This window comes from Eutrema salsugineum, unplaced genomic scaffold, assembly GCF_000478725.1.
Source record: "Eutrema salsugineum unplaced genomic scaffold, Eutsalg1_0 scaffold_5, whole genome shotgun sequence".
In the NCBI taxonomy this organism is placed as follows: Eukaryota; Viridiplantae; Streptophyta; class Magnoliopsida; order Brassicales; family Brassicaceae; genus Eutrema; species Eutrema salsugineum.
The window spans coordinates 7,907,955-7,927,425 of NW_006256612.1; the positions used below are offsets into that span (position 1 = coordinate 7,907,955).

Below are 19,471 nucleotides of genomic sequence, written 5' to 3' on the forward strand. Positions count from 1 at the left end.
CACTTTCCAAACTCCATCAATCCTCTTCTCTCTTCCCAGATCGAATCTGTAAATATAAAATTTCACTTTTTTTTTTCAATTTTCGTAATTTTCTTCTCCAATCTGTTACTTAATGGGTCTGTGTGTGTTTGTGTTTGGTACCATATTAAAATGTTCAAGGGTCTAAGGCTGTTTTTGCATTGATTATTCTTTCTCTTTGCTGATTAGTGAGCTCGCATTTAAGCTTTCTTTCTCCTTGCAATAATGGTAGATATTGTGCTGCATCATTCAGCGACCAGACGCGCGGCTGACAAACGAACAACAACTGCGTCTGGTCGCAGCGTCTAGCCGCAGGTCGCAGCCGCGGCCGCAGGCGGCTGACAAACGAACAGGGCCACTCTCGTACAAGTCTATATAACTAGAGTTCGAAGCTGCAAAAGCAAACATATCTATGAAAAGGATACTCAAACACTAGTGTGTGAATCATCATATACATATTATCAACATGAGATTTCTCGGCCTTTTAATACTGTCGTCGTCGGGTTCTTATTGAGCCAGTGACAGTCATCGAAGGAGCAACTCGAATCATTCTTCATACGCAACACCACGTCATTAGGGCTGATGAACCGAGGAGCCCACACAGGTGTCCCATCTTCGTAAGAGTTATGCGTCAGCCTCCTCAGATTAGAACCATCCAACTTCACCGTGAAGATATCACCATACGGCTGGTAATGATGCGGGTTCGATATCGGTTCCGCTGAGATCCCGGCGTAATCAGATGTGAAGACAATACTTTTACTGTCCGGGCTAAATATCGGATGGTTAGTTCTCCCACCTGAGCCACTCTGGATCAGCTTCCTTAACCCTGTTCCGTTCGGGTGGATCAAGAAAAGCTCGAAGCTACCCGAGCCAGGGCTTTCACGATCCGATGCAAACGCTATCCATTCCCCATCAGGTGACCAGCTGCACATTGTGTCCGTCCACGCACCTTCGGTCAACCTCCATAAACCACTGGTTTCGCCTTTCTCAGCATCCATCAAGTAGAGGTTTTTATGACCGGTCCGACCAGACCGGAACACGATCAGCTTCCCGTCAGGTGATGGCCATGGGAAAGCATTGTTCTTCCCGTTTGTAGTTAGCCTTCTCACGGAAGAAGACGACGTGTCGTCCGCTGCATCGTCGACGTCGATGGAGATGATATCAACCTCTGTTCTCTCCGTAGCAAACGTTGGACCAGAGCTAGTATACACTCTTCTTGGTCGAACCGGATCCCAAGCCGTCGAAAACGCCATTCCCTTGTACACTTCACGCCGGCCCGAACCATCCGGGTTCACCACGTAGACACCAGGCATTTTGACGTATGCGATTCGATCACCTTTGGGAGAGAAGGAAGGAAACGAACCGTCGATTCTAAAGAGAGAGAGATCCGTTGTTGTGGTTTGGATGTTCTCGAGAAGAAGCAGAGGACTTCTTCTCCTTCCATTAGCCTGGCCTCTGCAACTATGGTAACCGACTCGAGACGCATCAGGGGAGATGAAAGGGTTCAAATGGTGACTCTCCGGCGCCACCAAACGAGTCAGCTCGATAAACTCGTTGCTCTTGAGATCGAACAGCTCCACGTGGCGGTAATCACTGCCTGGTCTCCTCGTCGCCACCGCTATAAAGTCATGGTTGTTTGGTGACGTGGCAGGTGTGAAAGCGTGAACTCCCGGTGGTGTGACTCGCCGGATTTTCACCGACTCTGTAGTCAACAGTTTGTTTTCAGGTAAGGTCGCTCGATACACACTGATCCAACCGTCATCGCTTCTTCTGTGGAAGTAAAGAGTCGAGTCATCGACCCAACACGGCCAGCCACCGTGCTCCACCACCTTGACTCGGTGAGTCCCATCCAGAGTCGAGAAAACGTAGATGTCCGTACTAAGCTCTTCAACTTCCCCTGTCCAGCCTCTCTCTCCGTACGAAGCCACCGCAGTCCAGTTCCCGGAAGGCGACACCGCAGGGCTGAAATCGGCGATTCCACTCGGTGTAAGCCGCCGAGTTAACCCAGTTCTTAACTCGGTAGAGTAAACGGCGGTCCAACTCGTCCTCGGCTCGCCTGAGTTCTCGTGCGTCGACACGTAGACGAGAAACTCACCACTCAAACTCGGCTTATCTTTAAACGAATTTACCTTCGTGCCACTCCGATGATGATTGGCGATTGATAACAACGGAACCTGGATTCGAGACGGCGATTCTAAAACCGATCGTCGTTTTCTTTTGAAATCAGAATCACCACCACCGCCGTAAACTAGATCGTAGTAGATGCTAGAGGTACCGTTTCTCTCTGTGACGTAGATGAGATGAAGAGGAGACGAATCTTCCAGTTGGGTTAGAGTTTCGTCGGGAAGGAGAGAGATGAGAGTCGGAGAAGGAGACGGGAAATAGCCGTTGAAATTTACGGATTCTCCATCTGTGATTTGGAGCTCTCTCGATATCGATGGCGGATGGGTCGTGGAGAGAGCGAATATGTCAAATTCGTAGTGCGATCGTCCTAGAGTGGTGAACACGATGGTGTCTCCACCGTTTGGATTCTGATGTTCCGCCGCCGAAGCGTGAAGCGGGAGCAGAAGGGACGCGACGAATAGAAACTGAGCAATATTCATGGTGGATTGCTCGGAGTGGACTGTGGAGTCGATATTGGAAGTTTTTATAAGGCGGAGGAAGTTTTTCCGAGGAGTGGTGTAAGAGATGATGTCATTGTGGTATTGTAGCGAGATAACGTTGACACGTGGCAATTGCTTGTGGAATTTTTACTTGTAACGTTTGTGAAAAAACGTATAATACTATTATCCACTGAGAGATTTGTCTTCTCTGTATTCGACCAATACTTTGATTATTTATCCACGGATTCTCAGAAAAATATCTTAAGTGTATTCATTTAACTATCTATTAGTAAGCACTCTATGGGGAAATAGTGTCTGGTCCAACCAGCATGGTGCACACTCAGTCCTGTGCACACTATAACTATTTCAACCGTTGATACTTGATTCTATCTTCAGCTTACAAGATCGATGGTTGATATTTATGGAAAAAAGTCCACGTTTTATCAAAAACACATTTGTTGATATTTGCAGTTCTTTGTGAGGAGACAGCATTGGTCTTGTGACATGACATCGGGCTTTCTCAGTACTCGGAATTTCTTTGTATGACATGAAACATTAAGCCCTTTCAATTGCCTTTGTCTTGATTGTTAGAGGTTGTTGCTAGGTAAGGTACTTGACTTATGTTCTCTTTATTTTTCATCTTTCGGATATATGGGTTTAATTGCCAAATTACTAATTGATTCGCCAACAACATTCTTGTCTTTGAGTTTCTTGTTTTCAACTTGAGCTTTTTCAATGTATGTTACAAGAAAAAATAGAGGAAATGGTGTTCATGGTTTTGAAAAGGTTGAAATTTTCATCCTTGGGTTAAGTGGCCAGCCAAAGATGCAACTGAAGATGACAATTGGAGTAGTCGAATATGACTTCGACTCAAAAGCAGAACTTTCTATAAAATCCAGGTGCTATATACCATGACAATACATATGGTAAGTGGAAAATCCTGCACTTTGTGGTTTTTTATTCTTCTTCTTCACATTCAACTTCTACTGTGACGATATATTGTTTCTAGTTACATTTGTTTTTTAATTGTTAATCTTTAGACAAAAAATTGCCATTGTCTTGCATGTGGATGTGGTCATACCCATAGTAAATTTTTATCTGCTTGTTTCTCCTCCAAACCTGTTTTTTGGATAATGGAGGGTGTCTATTGATATGGAAAGACCTATTAATTTCTTAAACCAAAAGATAATCTACTGGCCATAAATTAGAAAAGTCCTAACTTATGTGTTTCAACTAAACTCTAGCCTTTTGCTTGGCTGTTTTGTTATCATCAGCCTCAACGACGACATAAAAGTAGCTGGAAGCAGTTGTATTACAAGTGGTTATATTAGCATTCTGAAAAACCAAATTATCGTCAAGCAAATATTCTTTTTTATATTGATTACCCATCATGGTTTAATAAATCAAAGGAAAAAAAACATAAATGGAAACTAGAAACGCAATAAACCTCTAAATAAAATTTTATTCAATTTATCATTTGGTTTCCACTGAAACACATTGAAAATGTTTAAACTGAAAGCTTTATTTTTTAGGGGGAGCAACTCCAATACTTACAATAAATTATCCTAACAACGTATTGTATTGAATTTAGAGAGTATAAGTACGTAAATTATTGTGAAGGAACACACATCATTTGACGCCTATTCATTTTCACGGTCGTATTTTGCGGCTTAAAATCTTCAAGATCGCAACTAGGCCCAAACCTCTTGGGCCACGCCACGTCACCAGTAGCCTTGATCTTCGGAAACCACATGGGTGGTCCGTCTTCCAAGGAGTTATGCGTGAGCCTCGTGAAATCAGAGCCGTCCAAATTCACTGTAAATATCTCACTGCTCGGGACGTTAAAATGCGGGTTTCCGATCGACTCCGCGGAGATGGCGGCGTAAGTAGTAGTGAACACGATTCTCTTACTGTCTGGACTAAACATCGGATGCATCGATACCGCACCGGTCAAGTTCTGTGCCACCTTCCTTAACCCGGTTCCGTCTGGGTGAACCACATACAGATTCATCAACAACGTACCGGGAAATTCCCGGTTCGATGCGAAAACAATCCAATTACCGTCTGGAGACCAAGTGGCTATCACGTCGCTCCAATTACCGTTGGTTAACCTGAACAAACCACCGGTTTCACCTTTCTCTGCGTCCATTATGTAGAGGTTTTTTGTACCGGACCGAGCAGAACGGAACACGATACGTTTTCCGTCGGGTGATGGCCACGGAAAGGCGTTGTTCTGGCCGGTAGTCGTTAGATTTCTAACGGCGGTTGAAGGATCGGGTGCATCGACGTTAATGGCGAGGATATCGATTTGAGATTTCCCTGGAATTAAGGCGGGACCTGAGCTTGTGTACACGATTCCAGATCGAACTGGATCCCAAACAGTTCCAAATCCCATTTGTGGAAGCAATTGGCGACGACCGGAACCGTCTAGGTTCACCACGTAAACGCCGGTGTTAGTGACGAACGCGAATCGGTCACCTTGCGGCGAGAGAGACGGGAACGCACCGTCGAATCTGAAGAGAGAGAGGTCTTTCGAAGTGGTTTTGAGGTTCTGGAGGAGATTCCGAGGAGCGTTTCGTCCGGTTGCGTCGCCTCTGCAGCTATGGTATCCGACTCGGGACGAGTCAGGGGAAAGAAACGGGTTGAAGTGGTGACTCTTCGGCGATACGAGACGAGTCAACTCGACGAACTCGTTCTTCTTTAAGTCGAAAAGTTCCACGTGGCGGATCTCCGTTCCTGGCCTTCTCGTAGCCACCGCGATGAAGTTGTTGTTGTTCGGTGACGTGGCGGGTGTGAACGCGTGAATACCCGGTGGTGTGACTCGCTGAACCGTAACCGATTTGGTGGAAACCGGTCCAGATTTGGGTAAAATCGCCCGGTACACGCTGATCCAGCCGTCGTCGCTTTTCCGGTGGAAATACAGAGTCGATTCGTCTACCCATCTCGGCCACCCGCCTTGCTCGACAACCTTGACTCGCTGAGTCCCATCCCGAGTTAGGAAAACGTATATATCCGTACCAATCTCCTTCTCTACAAAACTCCAAATCCAGCCTTTCTCTCCGAACGAAGCCACGGCGGTCCACTTCCCAGACGGAGACACCGCCGGAGAGAAATCGGCGATTCCATACGGTGTAAGCCGGCGAGTGGATCTAGTTCGTAACTCGGTCGAGTAGACGGCGGCCCAGCTCGCCTTGGGCTTACCCGGTTCCTCGTGTGTCGACACGTAAACGAGATGCTCGTTGGTTAAAACAGGCGTGTCTTTCATCGAATTTACAGTCATGCCACTCTGCAGCTCTGGCAATAACGGAACCTGAGCACTGGTTTTAGAGTAATCGGCTTGAACGACGTCGTAGCTTAAGGTAGGCGCGCCGTATCTCTCGGTGACGTAGATGAGATGGAGAAGAGACGGATCTTGTGAATGGATCCCAGAATTTTTTGGAATAAGGGAGATCAGCGCTGGCGACGGAGATGCGAAATGGCCGTTGAAATGAATGGATTTTCCGGCGGTGATACGGTGCTCATCGGAAGGCGACGGCGGACGATGGCTCGTGGGGAGAGTGAAGAGGTCGAATTCGAAAGTGGGCCTTCCTAACGTCGTGAACAAGATGGTCGAGCCACTCGAAGCCTGAGGCTTTTTTGCGAAAGAAGAAGATAAACAGAGGAGAGAGAGGAGGAAGAAGAAGAGAGTGGAGGTATTGGTATTCATGGTGGACTCGGTTCAGACGTTCAGTTGGTAGATTGTTTTGGGATTTGGCTATTGGCGGGAATAATTTATAGGTGGGAAGTGCTGACGTGGATGATAATGACACGTTTGTTGACTCTAGTGATCATTGACTTTAATCATTTGGGGAAGTTTCTACTTGTGTCAAAATAATAGATCAAAGAAAAATAATTTGAGGCACCAACGTTCGTAACATGGCAATAAGATACAGCAATTGATCATCAGATTTTTAATCAAAATTAATGTGTATATTTTTTAAGATTACATATGCATACATATATACAATTATAGATATCCTAGCAAATCGAGATCATACAAATTAGATAGCATGTTGCCATGTTTATTGATTTTAATAAAATTATTACTTGAGCAAACGTGTATCTAGCTCTATAATTAAATAGAAAAAATAAATATATGTTGTGAAAACTTAGAAATTTTATTAATCACTGGAAGGTATATATAAAGTACATAGGGAATCTAGGTTAAGTACAATGCCCTGATGGGTCTAATGGGCCGGTATAAGAGTCTATATATGATATGTGTTATAACACTCCCCCTTGGACGAGTGAACCGGGTCATCTACTCAATCGGGATCTCGATAATGCGCTGGGGAATGTTGCCTCATTAAAACCTTACCAGGAAAAACCCAGTGGGACAAAACCATGGTGAAGGAAAAAGAGTACAACACGCATTACTCCCCCTGATTGTAGCATCACTGCAGATCTCTAAGTCTATACATTCCTATCTGTTTGACGAGCTTCCGGTGTGTTGAAGTAGGCAATGATTTGGTGAAGAGGTCAGCTGAATTCTCACTGGATCGGACCTGCTGAACGCTGAGAGTGCCGTCCTTCTGCCAGTCTGAGGTTGAGAAGAACTTCGGTAGAATGTGCTTCGTCCGATCTCCTTTGATATATCCTTCCTTGAGCTGAGCTATGCATGCCGCGTTGTCTTCATACATCACCGTGGGCTGTGTGTCTTCGTCCATACCACAATCTCTGCAGATGTGCTGAGTCATGGAGCGCAGCCAGACGCATTCCCTACTAGCCTCATGAATGGCTAGGATTTCAGCATGGTTTGATGAAGTGGCAGTGAGTGTCTGCTTCATTGATCTCCAAGAGATGGCTGTTCCTCCATGCGTAAAAACGTAGCCAGTTTGAGACTTGGCAGTATGCGGATCTGATAGATATCCTGCATCGGCGAAGCCGACTAACCCATCTTTATTTTGGTTAGTATAGAAGAGTCCTAAGTCTTGAGTACCTCGAAGGTATCTTAGGAGATGTTTTATACCGTTCCAGTGCCTCTGAGTTGGAGATGAACTATATCGAGCGAGGAGGTTCACGGCGAAACATATGTCTGGTCTAGTGTGACTAGCCAGGTACATTAACGCTCCTACAGCACTGAGGTATGGCTTTTCAGGACCAAGGATTTCTTCATCATCCTTTTTGGGACCAAGAGGGTCATCACTTAAGCTTCTAACTACCATTGGGCTGGTCAATGGGTGAGCTTGGTCCATATTAAATCGCTTGAGTACCTTTTCGATATAAGCCGATTGATGCACAAGGATTCCTCCTTTGATGTACTCAAGTTGTAATCCCAAACAGTACTTTGTTTTGCCTAGGTCTTTCATTTTAAATTCTGCTTTTAAGCAGTCGACTGTTTGGGAGATCTCACCAGATGTTCCGAGGATGTTTAGATTATCCACGTATACTGCTATGATTACAAATCCTTTGTTTGAGTACTTCTTGATGAAGATGCATGGACTGATGGGGTCATTTTTGTAGCCTTCTTTGATGAGGTAATCGCTGAGGCGGTTGTACCACATACGCCCACTTTGTTTCAGTCCATACAAGGATTTGTTCAGCCTGATGCAGTATTGATCTCGAGATGCATTTTTGTCTTTTAGTTCAATGCCATCTGGGAGTCTCATATATATTTCGTTGTCCAGGGGCCCATAGAGATATGCGGTTACAACATCCATTAACCGCAGATCAAGATTTTCTCTTATGGCCAGACTTATGAGGAATCGGAATGTTGTTGCATCCACCACTGGAGAATAAGTCTCCTCATAATCGATTCCGGGTCTCTGTGAGAATCCTTGTGCTACAAGCCGTGCTTTGTATCGAACGACTTCACCGAGTTCGTTCCTTTTGCGCACAAAGACCCATTTGTGGCCCACTGGCTTGATGTGTGATGGGGTCCGGATGATCGGACCGAACACGTTTCTGAGTTTGAGACTCTTTAACTCCACGTTTATGGCTTCTTTCCATTTTAGCCAATCTGTTCGATGTGTACACTGTGTTATTGACGTGGGTTCTAGATCTTCTTGCGTGAGCGCAACATCAAGTGCTACTTTGTATGCAAAGAGTGCATTTAAGTCGACTTCTTTTCGATTCCATTGTATTCCGGACATATTGTAATTGATGGAGATCTCATTGTTATCTTCTGAACCTGGAGATTCGGCGTCCCGAACTTCCATTGAGGGTTCATTAGATTGAGTCTCAGCCGCGGCTATGTCTGATATCGCAGGAATCCCGGTTTCGGTTATTGCACCTTTCTTTGATTTCCGGGGATTCTTATCTTTGGAACCGAGAGGTCTGCCCCGTTTGAGACGTGGTGCAGACTCTGTAGCAACTTGGGTCTGTCCCGTTGGGACAGCTATTCGTACTGGTGCATTACAAGCTGGGATGTACGATTTGGTTACTTTGGTCGGGTCAGCAAAGGAATCTGGCAATTGATTAGCTAGCTTTTGATAATGAATAATCTTTTGGATCTCTGAATCACATTCTAGAGTCCGAGGATTTTGCCAATTTAATGATGTTTGATTTCATGAAAGATCTTTGACCAGCTTGTTTGTCTCACCACCTAAAGAGGGATATACCGATTCATCGAATTGGCAATCCGCATATCTGGCCTTGAAGAGATCTCCAGTGGTTGGCTCGAGATATCTTATGATGGTGGGAGAGTCAAAACCAACATATATTCCCATCCTTCTTTGAGGTCCCATTTTGGTTCGATGTGGTGGAGCAATGGGTACATATACTGAACACCCAAATGTTTTGAGATGGGAGATGTCTGGCTCATGACCCGAGAGTAGTAGGGATGGGGAATATTTGTGTTCACTAGATGGCCGGATGCGTATGAGTTCAGCAGCATGTAATACTGCATGTCCCCATGCTGAGGCCGGGAGCTTTGATCTCATGAGTAATGGTCGGGCTATCCATTGAATGCGTTTAATGAATGGTTCAGCCAATCCATTTTGAGTATGGACATGTGCTACAGGATGTTCCACGGTTACCCCCATGGCCATACAGTAGTCATTAAACGCTTGTGAGGTAAATTCACCAGCATTGTCAAGGCGGATAGTCTTTAGTGGGAAGTCAGGGAAATGGGCCCGCAATTTGATGATTTGGGCCAAGAACCTAGCGAAGGCTTGGTTCCGAGAGGACAAGAGACAAACATATGACCAACGGGTCGATGCGTCTATAAGGACCATGAAGTACCGGAATGGTCCGGAAGATGGATGTATAGGTCCACAGATATCGCCCTGGATTCTTTCTAGGAAATGAAGTGTTTGTTTAGAGATTTTAACTGGTGAAGGCCGAGTGATCAATTTGCCTTGAGAACAAGCTGTGCACATGAGGTGTTGAGGATAAGCTCGGTTTTCTTTGAGGGTATGCCCTTGAGAGTTTTGAATTAGTTTACGCATCATATTTGCACCGGGATGACCGAGCCGATTCGTGCCAAATAGTATAATCAGTAAATCGGGCTTTGAGAGTGGTATTAGCTTCAATCATACTGACTTTAGCATGGTAAAGTCCAGTAGAGAGCGCGGGTATGGTTTCGAGGATTTGTTTATGGCCGTCTACGGTTTTAGTGACTAGGAGGGATTCTTTGTTCCCTTGACCTTGGGTTTCTATGTGGAAACCATTCTGTCTTATATCCTTGAAGCTCAGAAGATTTCTCTTCGAACTAGGAGAATATAGAGCATCTGGTATTTCAAGTTGTGTGCCATTTGATAGCAACACATAGGCATGGCCATATCCTTCGATAAGGTTTGAGGGACCCGCGATGGTGCTAATATTTGCGATTTGATAGGTTAGGTTTATGAAGTAACTTTTGTTTCTTAAGATAGTGTGGCTGGATCCACTATCTACGACTATGATTTCCATTTGCTGGTGTGCTTCATTATGAATAGAAGATAGAATTCAGTATTGAGGAATTCAGAAAATGTGATAAATCATAAAGTAAAGCAGTGTCTGAGAATAAAGGCAAATGGAAAAAAAATGAAACAAATCCCAAAATGAATGAAAAAAAAAAATAAAGAACAAAATCAAATTGTATCAGAGTTTCAGATGATTGAATTAATCGAGGAGATCAGCTGTTTCATAGTCCATGGGGTCGGTCTGCTCGTTTGTGGTGTTCTCATCATCAAGGAGGTCGTCACCTTCCAGGTTAGCAGCATCGACTGGCTGAGTCATGTTGGCTTCAGCAGGAGCTTTTCCGTACTTCTGGTATAGATCGCAGTGGATCTTGGGGGTGCGACATTGCTTTGTTGGGTGGTTGAACATCCCACATCTGGTACAAGCAGAGTGATCGGGGTTGGTGTGGCAGGTCGGCTTGGTGATGCCTCGACCACGACCAGGACCATAACTGAGGTTAGGTCGGTTGCCACGACCATGTCCGCGTCCACGTCTTCCACGTCCATGTCCTCGGCCATTACCACGTCCATTACCACGTCCACGGCGGTGATCTGAGGATCTATCGGGTTGAACATGGTAGGACTCTTGACGAGAAGCTGGGACAGGAGCCGATCCCGGGGGCCTCATAGCGCTGTTCCTCATAAGCAGCTGGTTATTCTTCTCAGCGAGGAGAAGACAGGACAACAAGTCTTCGTACAATGTGTGTTTCATTGCACGGTATTATTGTTGGAGCACAACATTCTCTGTGCTGAATGTGGATAATGTTTTCTCGAGGAGATCATTATCTGTCACATCCTCGCCACAGAGTTTCTGGATGGCAACAATACGAAAGAGTTCGTTGTTGTAATCATCTACGGATTTGTAGTCCTGGAACCGAAGGTTCTTCCAGTCGAAATCTGCCTGAGGCAACTGGACCATTTTCTGATGGTCATATCGCTTTTTCAGCGCTTGCCACAATTCAAGTGGATTCTCAAGAGTGAGATATTGCTGCTTAAGGCTCGGGGCCAAATGATGGCGTATGTGACATATCGCCTGAGACTGTCCCTTACGGGATGCGGTGTTACCGTCGGTAATACATGCATCGAGTTCTTTCGATGCAAGGAACAAGCGCATGTCTAGGGCCCACTCGAGGTAGTTATCCCCGGAGACGTGAAGGGCTTCGAATTCACATTTCTGAATGTTTGACATCTGAAACATGAGATTGATTTTGTTAGGGATTGTTTTGAGAAAATTTTGAATGCTGATGATGAAACTTTCTATTTTGAGAATATTTCTATTTTAGGAAAGTTTCTAAATTTGGAAAGTTTCTAATTTGGGTAATTTTCTAAATGAGGAAAGTTTCTATGTTGGGAAAATTTCTATATGAGGAAAGTTTTTATATGAGGAAACTTTCTATTAGAGGGAACTTTCTCGGAAATAGTAAATTTTAAAGGGTATGGTTTTAGTTACCCCGAACATGATGTCGGTTTAATAGCTGTGATTTAATCGGTTAAAGCCGAATATAATTTCGGTTAATGAGAACCAGGTTTAGCGGGTTTTAGGCGGTTTAGGAGGAATCCTAGGGGAGCCGAATATGATTAGGGTTTTAACTAGGGTTTTAACGGTTTGGAAAACATATTTTGGATGTGATTTCGAGATCTATAGGATCTGTGGTCGATGGTTTTAATAATTTCACAAGGACAACAAAGAAATCACGTGAAAAGGACTAGGGTTTAAGCATTATGACTTACGATTTTGAAGATTACAAAATCGTGAATCAAACTTAGGATTTAGGGTTGATTTTCTTAGTTTATTCAATCAAGTGTTTCAAGCAAGAGAATCAACAATCAAATAAGCTGCAACAAGCTTATTAAACATGAAGAAAATCGAATAGGTTTATGCCATAAACATGGCCAAAAACGGTTGTTAGGTTTTTGTAGATTAGGGTTTTATAAAACGAGTTTAAAACCTTTGAACATGCATAAACTTGTAATTTAACACAATCAATCAACAAGTTATCATTTTTTTTTTTTCGGTTGATCGTCGTGTACTGTAAGTGTGCGTGAGGGCGCGTCCGACGTTGGATCGACAAACGGTTTTCACCAGTAGATTCGTCTCGTCGAGGGCTTCGATTGATATGTAGATCGTCTTCTGGTTCCTCACGGTTTGGAAGATATGCGTCTTTTAAGTTTCGACTTGCTTTTAGGGTTTTGGTGGTGGCCGGATTTATTAGGGTTTTTCGCTCAGAGAGTCTTATCGTGCTGATAACGTGTTGTGAAAACTTAGAAACTTTATTAATCACTGGAATGTATATATAGAGTACATAAGGAATCTATGTTAAGTACAATGCCCTGATGGGCCTAATGGGCCGGTATAAGAGTCCATATATGATATGTGTTATAACAATATACAATTTTTTAAGACTGAGTCATTTAAAGTATTAAGACTTTAGAATAATTGAATATTTATTTAAATGACTTAAAGTCTCGTAGCAGTTGTTTAAACATGTCGCTATAGAGTCATGTAAACAACTAAACATGTCTTAGGACTGAGTCATTTAAAGTTTTAAGTTTTACTGAGTCATTTAAACATGTATTAAGATTTAAGACTGAGTCATTTAAAGTATTAAGATTTACTGAGTCATTTAAACATGTCGCTACGAGATTTTATTCGTGGATCTTTTTTTTGTCATTTAAACAGTCGCTACTGAGTTTAATTTTTTTTAAAGATGATATCGCTATTGAAAATATATTGTCCGAACTTTTCTTTTACATATAAAAAGTAGGGAGGAAAAAAAAATGCCTAAAAGAGCCCACAGTCCATTTAGTAGGATATACTGAAGAGAAGTCGTAGTTGTCTACTTGTTTTCGTGGATTATTGTGGTTTGTATCTTTCTTCGCACTATTTATTTATTGACACTTGTGTATGCTTTGGATCTTTGTTGCTGCTACTACTCACTTCTGGCCTCATCCATACGTCAAGGTTCCTTCGCATTTCCTTTTTACAGCATTACATATCTTTCCCAACTAGCAATTAGATTTTTACATCTCATGGAACTCGGTATTTACGTCTCCCCTTATATAACCGTGAAAAGTAAAACTTGAAATGATGATTCCTTTTCTTAAATTCACTTATGCTCATAGTAATGCAACGTTTTATTAAGATAGCATGATGAAATGATAGCAAAAACTGCAATTCCAAATAGTGGATATAATTATCGACCTACAAAACTAATTTATACGAAGTTTTTCATAATCCGTTGAGATACCAACAAAAGCATTTTTTATTATTCCATGGGAGTGAAGTTGACATCACCAGTGAATCATCTATACTCTATAGTTATTATAATGAGAGCATTTGACATATATTCATATAAAATAAAATCTATTCGTTTTTTGGGGCTATACAATATCCCCCATGGTTTTTTTTTTTTTTTGGGGTGTACATAAAGATGACAAGTACCGAGTTACTTACTGTTAAAAAGAAGAGGAAAAAGGAGAGAAAAGATCAAAACAAGACAAGATTGAAGGAAACTCAGAGACTTATGTGTAGAGAGATAAGCACACAGAGACACAACAAACAGGTAACAAGTCTCTACAAGTGTCTCTACCTCTTAATCAGGTATTGCTAGACGTAATCATTCCTGATTCAGGGATCAGGGTATACTGGAAGCAAACTGTGCTCAAACCTGAAACGAAAGACTCGGGGGCAACTAGATCCGCAGCATATGGGCTTAAGAGAGCTCCTCTTTGTTGAATTTGTTCCAAGCTTCCTATACAATGTAAATTAGTATGCACTTAATCAATAAAAGGTTCAAAACAATCTAGTATAAAATGCATGAGACAGGGAACAAAACCGGATTTCTTCAAATTACTAACACAGAGTGGTCAGATACTAAAATTATTTTGGTGGGAACTAAAGATTCATCTGTCAACTTTCGTCTTCATTAGATTCTAGAAAGAGAGCTGCTCATGCAGATCCACTGAGAAAATACCTTCAAAATGTCAAAAACCTTTTCGGCAATATACTTCTGTTCAAGGGTGGCTCCTTTCTGCTGAACTTTATCGGGATGGACATACAGCGTTGCCTTTCTATAGACTTTCTTCACTGCCGAAGAAGTGATCAAATCTGTCAGAGAAACGGCCTCCCAACCACATCCGGGCCAGAGTACCTGTCATCGTTCAAACATAAAAGGAACTCAGTGAACTTAGGAGGAGCAGATGGATAAACAGATGTAATATAACGTTTATTTACAATTTGTAATTATTTAAAACTCACGATTTGCAAAGAAGATAACAGCGCACGCATGTTTCCTTCTTTTCCAGTTGCCCAACGCTTTATTTCAGCATCAACAGTCTCAGAAATCCTCTGAAAAACAAGATTAACAAGGCAACCATCGTCGGTATTACAACACATCAACATGGAGACTCTATGTAGACTTAGAACACGAAAAGAAAAGTCAAATGTCAAAAACAGCATTATCATAATGAAAGACTAACAAATCCAAACAAGGTCGTTGTCCATGAATAAGCATTATATGATAAAGAAGATTAAAACATAAATGTCAAGAAAAGCACAACTTACAGTTCTCTGTTCCTGCTCAATCCGCGATTGATGATCCCGGTTATTCATATCAGCTACAGCTTGTGCCTACATTTCAAAAGGCACTGAATATTGTAAACACACCTTGAACAAAAATATACAATCAAGTACAAGCTTAACATTGATGGGGTAGCAAAACATAAACTAGAAATTGTTGCAGTATGCCAGTCGGTTATGAGTATCGCTAATTCTGACGCGCCACAAGTTGCAGAGGGAAAAAAGACTTGGAAAGTCAAGGGCTGCACCAGAAGATTCAAAAGAAAACACAAAAAACCACACATACCACACGGCTCTTTGTTCTCTGTTCACGATCCCATCTGGCCTTTCTTCGTTCTTCGCTCTCCCCCGGGATTTCCTCAAATTCTCTAAATATAGGATCCTCTGTAGAGAGAAACATTACGAAAAAAAGTTAGCCTAGAGTAACCAACTGCTGGAAACGATATGTTTTCACAACATCTACCTCCAAAAAGTGCAGAAAAGTCATCCACTAGATTTGCTGGAGCAGGAGGCTTCTTTACACTAGAAACCCCATTAGGCGTCTTTTTTGGCACGTTGACTGCTTGCTTGCGAGTTGTCTTTGCATCAGAAAGAAGAATAGGGATTTACATATCGAACACATTTTCTTAGTTTAAAAGTTTGTAAATTGGAACATGGTAATATTCAAAAGTCGTTCTTACTTCAGTTGTCGTCCGTGACTTTGGTACACTGCTGGACCGAGGCCCAGAGCTGAAAAAGGAGTCAAGGTCATCAACACCAAATTCTGTTTTCTTTGTTCCAGCATCTTCAGCTTCTCTATATTTACTAGCGGTGTCAGAAGCCGAGGCACTACGTCGCATAGTACCCATGGCAAAGTCTTCAAGTTCGTCTATTGAAGACATTCCTGAACCCTTAACTGTGCAAATAAATCCTTGACTAATTAGATCACAGTGAAAACAGTAAACAAAAGCTCTAATTCAACATACTTTCACGTTAACAAAGAGATTAACCTCTGTCCACTTTTTGTGTTGGTTTAGGCGGAGGCTTGAGTTTTGTAGAAGTCTGTGAAGTATTTGATGGTTTTTTCCCCTGAGAACTGACTGAAGCAGCAAATTCTTCAAGTGGATCCACGAACAGACCTGACGTGGTTGATTCTAGAACCACAAAAGGGTCAGCAGCATCAAAGTTCGACGTGGTAGTCTTGCTGAAAAATCAACCAGAAACAAAACATTTCAACCAGAATCAGTTCAAAACCATAACACCACACATTTTCCTGTACAATGGTTATCTGATATTTCAAACACCATTCACGAGACAGTAATACACACATTCTATAAGAATCTCATACAATATAGTTTATGATGTGATGGAAATTAAAAACCAAAAAATCAATAGAAAGTGGCAACAATCGTTACCAGAATGCTTCATAAGCTGATCACAAACCTGCTAGTAGTCGTCTGAGTACTTCCACCAAAACCGGGTATCAATTCATCAAAACCAGCTTCAATCTTCGCTTTGGGACCAAAACCACCCATATCACCCAACAAATCATCGACGGCACCAGATTGCTTCGTAGATGTAGAGAATGACCCAAATATTTCATCATTGCTAACGCTAGCGGAGCTTTTTGAGCCAGGCATAACACCGAACAAGTCATCAGTAACAAAACCCTGCGCTGAAGAAGAGGTTTTCATGCCCGACTTCCCAAAGCTGGAGAACATTAAATCGTCGTTTAAAGACGACTTGCTATTACCGGAAGATGTCTTGTTCAAGCCACCAAAAACATCAAAATCGTTAAATCCAGTAGATTTCGCGCCATTCCTATTAGTGGAGCTCGAGGTGAAGAAAATGTCTTCATCGTCGTACAAAGACCCATTACCAGATTCCGAATTACGAGAGCTATGAGATGCATACGACGCCGATTTCGTCGTATTTAAACCAGAGGCTGGACCAAAATTCCAGCTTTGACCATTGTTAGGATTGTTGACGGACCGCTTCGAAGCAGCCATTGGAGCAGATTTACCTTGGGGCTTAATCCCATAACGCTCCGTAAGAACACCAAACTCATCCATCTCGGAGATTCAATCAAGAGCAAAAAAACCAAACGATTCCCCAAAAAAATTCCGAAGGATAAAAAACAGAATCCTTATCAGATCGATCCCGTGAAAATCACCGGATCTCACGTGAAAATGGGGAAATATCTGAATAAGGAAAGGGGAAATCGAAGGAATTGGAAAAACAATCGTCTTCCTCTTTTTTTTTTCTCTCTCTCGAGAAATTAAAATCTGAAAGGCACCGACGATAGATTGAACCCACAAATGAATGGTGGGGTCCCCGACAGGTGGCTTTGCTTTTAAAATTCCCACCTTTCCTTTTTTCTTCCTTCCCTATTTTCCTAATTATCGGAAAAAGATTCCACTAACACTAATTAAGAAAATAATTCATTTTAATTATGTTAGTAATTTTTTTCCATCTTATACAATGATATTACAGACTTAGTGTCACATTCCAGAGCAATCTGACTTAATTCGTCCAACCTGTCCCACTTTGGATGTTATTAGTTGGCTTGTACTTGTAGGCATATGTATTAAACTATTAATTATAGGTTACATATGCATACATTTTTCTTTATACATCATGTAATGTAATATGTTTTGTTTTTTTCATTTATTAATGTTAGATAAAGTATCAGTGAGAATGTTTGGCCTATCTGAAAGGAATTGTACCAATACATTCATTATATATATGCTTTGTTCAATCCATCAGCCAAAGGTTGGTTAGAGATTCATTTAAAGATGTGGTAATTAAGGCCTTTCGAATAATAGCAAGATAAACTTTTTCTTTCGTGAATTATGTTCTTAAGTTGTATTCTTTGGTTCCAAGTTGGGTATATCTATTTAATTTGTTGCGGTTGATAAACAGGTGGAAGAAAATAAAATAAATAATAATCTGACTTGAAACTTTGAGCCACGCATAAGATGCGCAAAATGTTATTAATTCATAATGTTGGCAGTGTTCTTGCACAACCCTTTTGCTAAACAAAACCGAAATTCGACAACATCATGTACTTACCAATTCCGTTCTCTGAATCAGTGCCTTTTAGATTTCGACTCAGTCTTGGAAAGCATGTATCCCGAAATCTTATTCATCTCGTATAGTAGCCCAGCAGAGAACAAGAAACTGCAAGCAGAAACAACCAAGTAACCACAGCTTTTAGTCTGAAAGTAATGAAATGATGTAACATTCGTAATCAGTGTATCAAGTGGAACTAGTGTGTTACCAGGTCGTAATACAAACTCGATGCACCGTGCTAGCAGCGATAAGAGCTATGACTTCTGCAAGAATCACTGCCATGAAAACCAAAAAAAAAACGACTTCAATAGATAGCCGAAGTTGCTGGCACTTTGATACAGCAGAAACAAGGGAAACAAACAAATTCTAGACAATAGTTGTCAATTGCATAAATGAGATGAGAAAATGAATTGAAAAAAGCCGAATCAGCCAGGACATTTGATGACAGAATTCACATAAAAACGTGAGCTTTAGAATCCGTTATCCAGAAAGAAACCATTGGGGCAAGAACTTATGAACTAGGCAAATGATGTTGGGCACAGTGTGATACAGAATAATTGCCTTTTCATGTCAATGCGTATGGCAAAGAGAAACCTACCTGCACCCCAGCTACTACTCTTCATGCCAGAAGATTCCTGGAGATTCCCGATGAACTGCAGGTAAAAAGTTGCTGACATTCAGATCGTTAGTCAACAATGAGAGTAATTTGGTAAAGAAAAAACATACACATACACACACGACTTGAACTGAATGTCAAAAGAATCAGAACCAAAAGGTCTCAAATTTGTAAAAACGGATCAAATTTGAAATAGACTACGTGAAGAATCCTAAGTCAGAGAAAACTGTTGAGGCAGATACGGAACTTACTGTCAGAGAGAACAGAAAGAGAAGGGAGCTAGTGAATCCTCCAAAGATCGTGAACAGCTCAGAAGAAGCTAATTTCCCTCGGTAAACTTCTTGAAGCGAGAGGATCACTGTAAACATAAGAATAGAGCCTAGCATCGATGTTCCAGCTCCCGCCATTGATTCTAACTTTCTTCTAAACTCAACGAGAAATTAAAAAGTCGTGTCAGGAAACAAAGCGAGAAACAAAAGAGCAAAGGGTATGAGTTCGCAGTCGATAACGAAAATCTCTGCATGATCCGTGGAATGTGATAGATTACCTTGAAAGCCCTTGCAGATCAGATGCTCTCTCCTCTCGTAACTTCCTCAGTTCTACGGTATTTCGCAATGAAGACGACGATCCGAGAATAAAACATAGAAGTGGGAATTTGAGACTGAGAAATGACATTAAACCCCCT

At 42.0% G+C, this 19,471-nt stretch overlaps 4 protein-coding genes across 5 annotated transcripts; all 4 read right to left on the minus strand.

The window, feature by feature from the left end:
* Positions 1-235: 235 nt before the first annotated feature.
* On the minus strand, positions 236-2,670 carry LOC18992777. Its single transcript, XM_006416214.2, has one exon. The coding sequence runs from the start codon at positions 2,619-2,621 to the stop codon at positions 480-482; it is 2,142 nt and encodes a 713-aa protein (XP_006416277.1). The 5' UTR covers positions 2,622-2,670; the 3' UTR covers positions 236-479.
* A 1,415-nt stretch (positions 2,671-4,085) lies between these two features.
* On the minus strand, positions 4,086-6,431 carry LOC18992778. The gene has a single exon (XM_006416215.2). It carries the CDS (start codon positions 6,325-6,327, stop codon positions 4,231-4,233), a length of 2,097 nt encoding a protein of 698 aa, XP_006416278.1. The 5' UTR covers positions 6,328-6,431; the 3' UTR covers positions 4,086-4,230.
* Positions 6,432-13,954: 7,523 nt separating this feature from the next.
* Positions 13,955-17,364, minus strand: LOC18992779 (auxilin-related protein 2). The gene is made up of 9 exons (XM_006416216.2): positions 16,542-17,364; positions 16,109-16,302; positions 15,800-16,014; positions 15,583-15,697; positions 15,406-15,503; positions 15,105-15,170; positions 14,799-14,888; positions 14,515-14,691; positions 13,955-14,292 (listed from the first exon to the last, which is right to left on the minus strand). Exons 1-9 carry the CDS (start codon positions 17,168-17,170, stop codon positions 14,254-14,256), a joined length of 1,623 nt encoding a protein of 540 aa, XP_006416279.1. The 5' UTR covers positions 17,171-17,364; the 3' UTR covers positions 13,955-14,253.
* A 688-nt stretch (positions 17,365-18,052) lies between these two features.
* Positions 18,053-19,396, minus strand: LOC18992780 (keratinocyte-associated protein 2). 2 transcript variants are annotated; one of them, XM_024153140.1, is made up of 5 exons: positions 19,334-19,396; positions 19,038-19,209; positions 18,769-18,823; positions 18,379-18,445; positions 18,053-18,278 (listed from the first exon to the last, which is right to left on the minus strand). In XM_024153140.1, the coding sequence occupies exons 2-5, from the start codon at positions 19,191-19,193 to the stop codon at positions 18,188-18,190; spliced, it is 369 nt and encodes a 122-aa protein (XP_024008908.1). In that variant the 5' UTR covers positions 19,194-19,209; positions 19,334-19,396; the 3' UTR covers positions 18,053-18,187. The 2 variants fall into 2 exon arrangements, with proteins under 2 accessions (XP_024008908.1, XP_006416280.1); XM_006416217.2 differs by having other exon boundaries at positions 19,038-19,206; positions 19,334-19,393.
* Between the last annotated feature and the right edge of the window lie 75 nt (positions 19,397-19,471).